This window comes from Biomphalaria glabrata, chromosome 18 (genome assembly GCF_947242115.1).
Source record: "Biomphalaria glabrata chromosome 18, xgBioGlab47.1, whole genome shotgun sequence".
Classification (NCBI taxonomy): Eukaryota; Metazoa; Mollusca; class Gastropoda; family Planorbidae; genus Biomphalaria; species Biomphalaria glabrata.
Genome location: NC_074728.1, coordinates 21,731,542 through 21,740,565, shown reverse-complemented (window position 1 = coordinate 21,740,565; position 9,024 = coordinate 21,731,542). Strand labels below are relative to the sequence as shown.

The window sequence follows — 9,024 nt, the reverse complement described above, 5'->3', positions numbered from 1 at the left end:
GTTTCTTCCGTATCTCCTTGTGTTCTGTTTTTATAAATGTAAGAACGTGTCTTTCAGATTAATACGTGCCAACTCTTACCTTACCTTACCCATCCCTTAGTCTGTTGGGGCACAATGCAGGATTCGTCGACCGTCTTTCTCCATCTCTCTCTGTTTTTTTTTTTTTTACTTAGAATCTTTTTCAATGGCAGGCCCTTCCATTCTTTTATGTTGTCCTCCCATCGCTTTCTCTGTCTGCCTCTTCTTCTTCTGCTACCTCTAACCTCCTGAAAAATATAAAATCTCAAAACTGGAGAGCATTGATTTCCTTTTTATCACGAACTGCTACGTTCCTTAAGTTCATGTAGTGCGCAAACTTGGAGTTTTCTTTGACTCAACACAATCTTTCGACCCACACATAAGTCAGCTCTGCAAAGGTCTTTATCTGCAGCTGCGAGGATTAGGCCAGATCCGACCTTATTTAACGACGTGGCATTCCTACTCTCCCGCCATGACTACCGCAACGCCGTGCTAGCAGGTATACCCGATGACTAAATCGCCTAGCTGTTGTGGTAGTAAGTGTATGTGTTTTGAGTGCCTGGTAGTGCAGTGTGTGTGTGTGTGTGTGCCTGTGTATGAAATGACCAGTTGACCTTCATTGTACATGGTTGAGTGAACAGCAAAGAAAGTATGTAAGTCAGGACTGTGTAAAAGTGGGCCAGACTCATAACAAGATGCTGGAGTAAAGAAGACTAATAAAGTCAATGTATTAATTGAGACTCTTGTTGTTTTAGTGGGTCTATTACAGCTGTAACGAATATAGAACAACGCCGCATGGTTAGTCCTAAGAAAAACAAGACGAGATTCTGCTACTGCTCTTTGGCGCACACTCCATTGGCTTCCTGTGATATCAAGTGTCGACTATAAGGTGGTCACACTTTGTCATCAGTTTATCTTTTATAAAGAAATTCCCTTGTTACCTTAGCGAACTCATCACTCCATATGTCCCTCAAAGAGACCTGCGCTCTATGGACTCAACGCTTATAGTGGTGCCACGTTTCTCCCTCAAAAGCTATGCGGGCTTTTTCAGTGCACGGCCCAAAGGTTTGGAACTTACTACCCATAAATCTCTGACAACATGCTACACTACATTCAAGAAGAATGTTAAGATCTTTCTGTTTAAAACATTTTAGATTAGTTTGTCATTTTAACTCTCGTTTTTATGTTTATAATGGTATCATAACGCACTGAGCCTACATTCAGAACCCATCGCTAACCTCACCATAGAAACAAACGCACTCCATAACACAACAACAGGAATCGAATCTCAGACCAGACAACCGATGACGCCGTTGATAAAATAGTATTATTATTAAAATAGAAATAGAAGCGGGAAGCACTAGCGGATCCAGACCTTTGGAGTGAGGGGGCGATTTTTTTCCAAACCCTAACCTGCTAATGATTGCATTTGGCATTAAATAATAGGGGTGGCAGCCAAGCACTTGCAAATTTACCGTCCAGGCTTTCCCCCAGCAATGGAGAGGTCACTCCATCTCTGACAGTAATGTCTGAAAAAAATACGGAGAGTGGTAGCTACCGAGCTGATTGGCGTAAGCTGGAACGCCAGGGACCCCTCTCGGCGGTAGGAGGGGCTTTTTAGCCTGACTGGATAGCTGTTGCCAGCCTTAAGCCGAGCAGCTCTGTGACAATAAGGTGCTATCCCGCCACAGCTAGCCGCACCACTGTTTGCGTTGTGCTAAGACAAAATAAAAAAGCAAACAGTTCACCTGCCAATAAAAAGCAACGGTGCCTGGTGATTACATCTGCCCAACGGCAGCTGTGTATCAAGGATTGGCCTCTTTAGTCACACAAGAAGTTGCAAAGCAGAATGATAATCTCTCGAGACGTAAAATGCCACTGAGTACTGATACAACTATGTAGCTTATCTGGTCGCCATCTTTCTTGTAACACACGCAAACTCTTAATGTTAATTTTGTTTTGTTTATTTTAAAACTAAGATTAATAACTATAGAAAGCTACATACTTTTATTGCTTATATACACACGAAAAAACACACTTTATTTGCTGTCTGAACTCATTGTAATGAGTATAATATTTATCGAGACAGAGAAACCAAATCTCTGGAAATTTTAACCATTTCTAAGCGATAGTGTTTGCACATTGGCACTGCATGAAGTTCATTAAGGATTATTTCATAATTGGGATTAGGCTAATATGGTATGAACTACTTATGTCAAACTTACCACTGACTGACTGATTCTTGAAGAGATCGCTCAAACTGTCGTACTGATTAGCATTCAGTTTCTTACGCACAGGGCCGGCGTTACGAAATGCGGAGGCCCAACTTAATGGATGCCCGCGAAGCCCATCTTCTATTCTTTTTTTTTTTTACAATAACAACTATTACTATTCATTAGATCATGATACCGACATTTCTTATACAACGTTCATGGGAAGCAACTCAAAACACAACTTCACAAGCAAATCGCTGTACATCTAGTCTATAAAACAAAGTATCAAAACTAATTTAAAAAAAAAAAATCAGTTACCATTAAAATATAATGACACATTATAATCTATAAAATGGAATTTTCTTATTCTTCTCTTCGAGAAATTTGTTAGAAATGTTTTATATTTAATGTCTCAGCTTTATTAAAACGTTACACAAAAGCATAAAAGTTTAACAAAAAATTTCTAAACACAAACGTTCCAACCGGCCGTACATATTAATACAGTAGCGGAGCGAAAAATTTGCGATCAATAGGGACCCGGGGTCTTGACCTCTTTGGAGGCCCCTGCATTTTAACATTCGACATTATGACATGAGATAATGGCTTAATGTTTAATAAAAAAATAAAATTTCAAACAATCATTTGGGGCCCCCTCTCAAGTGGGGGCTCGGGGGGGGGGGGGATTTTCAAATTATCCTCCCTCCCCCCACCCTAGATACGCCACTGTATTTATAGTTTGTATATCTAAGATTAAAAAAAAATATTTGTGCTAAAAATATTGAGATCTGCCTTTTTTACCAGGTCTCTTTACCAAACACATGTCTGTTGTTACTGGTTGCTGGCTTCTAGTACCATATTGAGGACGAGTATGTCCATTTGTACCTGATGTATATGTTAACTTAATAAAACTTTAAAATGCCGATACAACTATGTAGCTAATCTGGTCGCCATTCTTTTTTCGCGAGACACGGCAAACTCTTTAATATAGTTTTTTTTTACTTTTTAAAATATTAAAACTATGGTTAGTGACTATAGGAAGTTGCATACTTTTATTGTTTATATACACTCGTATTTCAGATTTCTTTTTATCTAGCTATTTTTGTAACTAAATATTTATCGAGACAGAGAAACTAAATCTCTGGACATTATTAATAAGAAGAACACAATTTTAAACAATCTTTGTAATGTTTTATTCTTCCGGTATAACACGTACCATGTTATATTCACTAAAACAGAAAATAAAAACCAACTAAAAACGCTATGGCCATATATAAAGGTCTTCGGGGCTTGCAAAGACCTTCCTTTGAGGAACAGTACCTGTGTGGTGAAATAGTTACTACTTGTAAATACAGTGTTTGTAAATTGTTTTTTTACATGTTTCGGATGTTCCTTCAGAGTGGAAGATAGTTTATCTTCCTAGTCCAAACCTCCCGAAGGACGACGGGGGATGGGAGCGGGCAGGGTTTGAACCCTTGACCGTCGATAAATCCGAACGACAGTCCAGCGCGCAAACCGCACGACCAGGCAGCCATCCTTAAGCCCATGTGGGATGTATGTAAACTTTCACGTGTCTAGAGCTGGAAAATAGGACATGCAAATGAGATTATGTTTAGATAAATTGTAGATTTACAACTAGAGGACTTAGGGGGAATATAAAGGATGATATGTGGGGATGTATATTGGTGAATATATATATATATATACATATATTTACGCTTGTTTATTTTTATATGCATGTACGTATTATGTACGATTTAGTGTATGCGGAAAAGTAGTTTGTGGGATATGGGATATGTATGTGGGTATGTAGTTTTCAGTATTAGCCTACAGTAGTGGTTTTCTAATTGCAAATGTTTTTGACTTCATAGAATTGTTTACATAAAATAACTGTCGGGCTTGTATTGGGATGTATTTGTATGTGTTCTAGGGTAGTCACTTCATGTGTTGGACTGCTCCCTCAAAAGTCTTCCACACCTTGTTTTGTAGCCCTTTGGTCCATCTACAAGATGATTGTGTGTATATGTCTAAGATGATTGTGTGGATATATATATATATATATATATATATGCGCGTGTGTGTGTGTGTTTCCATGGTGATGATCAAGAAAGGAAACATTAATTGTTAGACTTGAAAAAATAATGCAAGATAAACAACTCTGTTGATATACTCATAAATACAAGTACAATACTTCTTTATAGGGCAGTTGATGTAAAGCAATACCGGAAATAGTGTTTGGCGGCGGGGCTCCACCCCGCGCTTGGGGGCTCCCAGCGCTCCCCCAGAACACCTTGCTGGCAAGGGCTGGGAGATTACAATTTTTCAGCTAACCCAAGGAAGAGCCTAGTCTAGGGTACAATAAACGTCTTCCGAAAGAATGAAGGGTCAGAATGTAATAAAGATTAATATATACATATATATATATATAATCTTTTTTGGCGAGGGTGTAAGAGAAAAAATCCCCCCCCCCCCAAAAAAAAAAATCCTGGCTACGCGTTTGTCTTTCTATAGTTCTGTCATCAAACCTATTTAACCTGTCCCTGTCTGCCTGTGTCTTTCTGTGTCTCTCTGTCTATGTATGTGTGTGTCTGTCTGTTTTGTCTGTCTGTATGTCTGTCTCTCTATCTGTCTCTTATAGATATATATATATTTTTATTACGTATCGTAAAATGGCTTTTGCCACATCGAAGCTAGCTTGACCACCGTCATATTGGTTTCATAATGGACTTCAATATATTGCTGTAGTTTGTAATCAGCCACACCCTCTTCACAGAACAAATATGTTGGCTTATTATCACGTTCCATAAAAAGTACACATTACCTGGTAGATTTTACATCAAAGTGTTTAAGGTCATAGGGCCAATCCAACAGATAAAAGTTTAGGGCCCTAACAAAAGTAAAAATATATTTTTCAACCTTTTGTTTCTTATGAAAAAAAAAAGGGGGGGGGGGTACTCTACACCTTGTGTCTATGTTTCAGCGGACCGGATAGATCCATGTTGCGGGGCGGATGTGGCCCGCGGGCCTTGTTTGGGAGATTACCGATCAAAGTATGACCCCGTGTCATTTAAGGACGGCCCAGTTTTAGTTTTTCCTCCCTTGACTTTTATCGAAGGTGTGCCGTGAAAGTTTAGATGACCGAGTCCATCCATTTTTTTCCCTGTCAGCAGCTGTTCTTAGCAGGATACCAAGAGAGAGGCCGGTCCATTCTGTTACGTTGTCCAGCCAGCTTTTCTTTGGACGTCCCTTTCTTCGTGCTGCCTCCACTGGACCTTGAAGTATGACTTAAGACAGTGAGTCATGTCTTACACTATGACCAAACCAGCTTCGTTTTTGTCTTTTTAGGTTCAGGAATAAACAAAAATGATGAACTATGATTGGGTTATGGCACCAACGTATGTTTGATGGGGAATATTTTACTTCAAATATAATAAATGCTTGGAGATGAAACGTTCTATTGCAGCGGTTCTCAACCTTTTAAGCTCGGCGACCCCTTTTTAAAATCACCCACTCGGCCGCGACCCCCTCCCCCTTCCTCCCATACACAGCAAAAGAAGAATAGACAAAAACAATCCATATTTTCAATGGTCTTAGGCGACACCTGGCTAATCGTCAATCGACCACCAAAGGGGTCGCGACCCACAGGTTGAGAACCCCTGTTCTATTGTTACAAACTCTTTCGTAATATCAAAAAAAAAAAAGGAATAAACATACTCACGCTCTACAACACTCTAAGACACCTGGTTAATTATCCATAACGCTAGGTTTTTTAAAATTATGTTTGTATTATTTTCTGTATTATTACAAATAGAATTTTCTTGAGATCAATACCTTTTACACACGCGTGTGATAATTATTAGTATTAATATAGATCCAAAACAAATAATTTTATTTGAATGAATTTGTATTCAATTTACAAGAAATGTTAAGCAGAACTAAGAGTTACATTATAATTTTCTAGGAGCATTAGTAGTGTAGATACCTTTCGGTTTTAGAAGGCCTGAACACTGAACTGCAACATCACAAGCTCTGGGCATTTTAGACCAATAGCTCGTTGCCACGTCACACGGCCACAAGTTTGTACAACTAGACAACAAGCTATTGGTCTAAACTGCCTACAGGTTGTGACGTTGCAGTTCGGTGCTCATGCCGTCTAAAACGAATGGTCTCGGTATTATTTCCTTTGTATATTGTGATAGTAAGTGTATGTGTTTTGAGTGGCTGGTAGTGCAGTGTGTGTGTGCCTGTGTATGAAATGACAAGTGGACCTTGAATGTACATGGTTGAGTGAATAGCAGTGTGTCTGGACTGTGTGTGTAAAAGGAGGTCAGTTTAGAGAACAAGTGGCTGGAGTAAAGAACATAAATAGAGACGAATAAAATCATTGTGTTTCTTGAAGCTCATGTTGTTTTAGTGGGTCTATTCTGAGTCCACTCAATGGACCTCATTCACCAATCGTAAATAAACAACATTTAGCCACGTGGCGCTCTATATCTTCTATATAATTTACGATCTCTTGTTTAATTCATGATGGTTGTCACGTGACAGTTTTTTTCCTATTGTTTTATCAATAAGATCACGTGACTAAATGGGTACCTGACTAAATGCAAGACGCGATATTTCTTAACAAGATTATTGGAACCAAAATTATAAATTGATTTTTTTTTAACCCTTAAAACGCGTGTGGCAGTTAAGCCTCTAAACATCAGAATTGTAATCCATTTTGTATGCATTCATTGTGAAACAGCTCAGCACCTTTAGGGTTAATTATTTCTACCAGTTAAATTAAAGTAAAGTTATTAAATTTCAAAGTTGGTACGTTCACCGTCTACATTCACCATTCTCTTAATCACTTCTCTTTCTTTCTTTTTCCCAGCTATATCACATTCTCTCAAACATTTCCACACAAACTACCCCACATTCTTCTTTAATGTACCGGGAAAGAATGGGGCAGCCACCGTTCGAATTATACAAATAATAACGAAACATTTTTTTTTTGTAACATTATTTCCAGGTTACAAAGTTTTACATAAAATCGACTATTCTATAATTTTACGCATGGCAAAGAACGGTCTACATATTCAGCTGTCCGTCTGCTGTTGACGTCATCATCTCATTTGATCTGACGTCATTTGCTCAAGCCATTTGTCTCTGATGCTCATTATCTCATGTGATCTGATATCTGCCGCTGACGTCATTTAACTCATGTCATCTGATCCTGACTTCGTTAGCTCGTCTCTGTTGTCTGATGCCCAAGTATTGAGCTCGTATTAGCTGAGTCTGTTAAGTCCTGAAAAAAACAACAATTGTAATGAACTTCGGTAAACGAACAGGGTGCCATGTGACCATGAACATCAGCCAACCGCCATTACTTTCACCAACTAAAATCAGGTACCCATTGGAATGGACCTCATTCACCAACCGTAAACAAACAACATTTAGCCACCTGGTGCTCTATCTCTTCTATATAATTTACGATCTCATGTTTAATTCATGATGGTTGTCACGTGACATTTTTTTTTTCGTTGTTTTATCAATATGATCACGTGACTAAATGTTGTTTGTTTACGATTGGTGAATGAGGTCCGTTGAGTGGACTCAGAAAAACCCTACGGAAATCCGATATTCCAATTCCCATTGTTCACCGAGATTGTATCCCAGTACCAAATGTCCGGTAACCAAGCGTCAAAGGAAGCGTGGTCGAGAGGCTAAGTACGCTTCAACTTGGCTACCTATGAAGGGGTCACGAGGATCGACTCGGGTAGAGGGGTGTTTACTGAGCGCCTACAAGCAGCACGGATACCCCCTACATCCCACCGGTCCACAAATGAGATTGGACCAAAGCGCTCTAAGAATGCTATAAGCATGAAAGTAGCGCTATATAAAAGCTATAAAGCAAAACAACCGTTAGTGACAGTACAAACTTCTGACAAACTTCGCTTAATGTCCCCAAGCATTTACATACTCCAACTTTGGTGAGGAACTTTAAACTTTCCCTCCAACACGCATGACTTAAGATTAAAGGCAAAGAGATAATTTTTAACAACACATACCTCCAGCGGCGTAGCTAGGAAATTTCTATCGTTTAGGGGCCCGGGGTCTTGATCTCTTTTGGGGGGGGGGGGCCTCTGCATTTATCGTAATATTTAATTTTTAATGTACAAAAATAATTTGGGGGACAGCCCCCCTCGAGTGTGGGAACATGGGGGATTTTTAAATTCTCCCTCTCCTTCTCCCATTCCAGCTACGCCACTGCTTACCTCTGTGTTCACATTGCTTGAAGTCATGTGGGTTGCTGCTGTTGTTTCGCGTGTCGTAGTGGTGTCTGGACTGGACGAATGCGAGAAAGTCTTGCCTACTTTTGCTTGCGCTTTTCGACGCTTGCTCCTGTTTAGATAACAATTTATCATCATTCGTATCATTCACTTTGTCATATTAATGGTCACAGGCAGTGCCGGATTTAAGCATGTGGAAGCCCCGGGGAGGAATATATGTTGAGGCCCCTACCCTTTTTGGGATACTTTTATAAAAATCAAATTCATAATTCAAATATAAGAAAGCATGGCTTATTATAAAAGAGAGTGCTTGTAAATTAGTAAATCAAAAATGTATTTTTTTAAGGGTTTTCGCAATACAGTATATCTGGAAGATTTTTAGTGAATACGAGCACTCTATAAACGGTAGCCTTTTCACTACAGCAGTATTACCGATTTGTAAGATTTCAAATTTTCTTGAAAAAAATGTGAAACAAAAGATATTTAGAAGAAAAAAACGACATTCTTCTTCTTCTTCTTAA

General features: G+C 39.1%; 1 protein-coding gene across 2 annotated transcripts in view; it reads right to left on the bottom strand.

Moving 5' to 3' along the window:
- Window positions 1-7,063: 7,063 nt before the first annotated feature.
- Window positions 7,064-9,024, bottom strand: part of LOC106056329 (uncharacterized) — a 43,013-nt gene continuing 41,052 nt past the window's right edge. For both annotated transcript variants that reach the window (XM_056016621.1, XM_056016620.1), the window contains exons 22-23: window positions 8,489-8,615; window positions 7,064-7,518 (exon numbers count right to left, since the gene is read on the bottom strand). In XM_056016621.1, coding sequence (XP_055872596.1) covers window positions 7,456-7,518; window positions 8,489-8,615 — 190 coding nt within the window. In that variant the 3' untranslated portion in view covers window positions 7,064-7,455. The remainder of the gene's footprint in view (window positions 7,519-8,488; window positions 8,616-9,024) is intronic.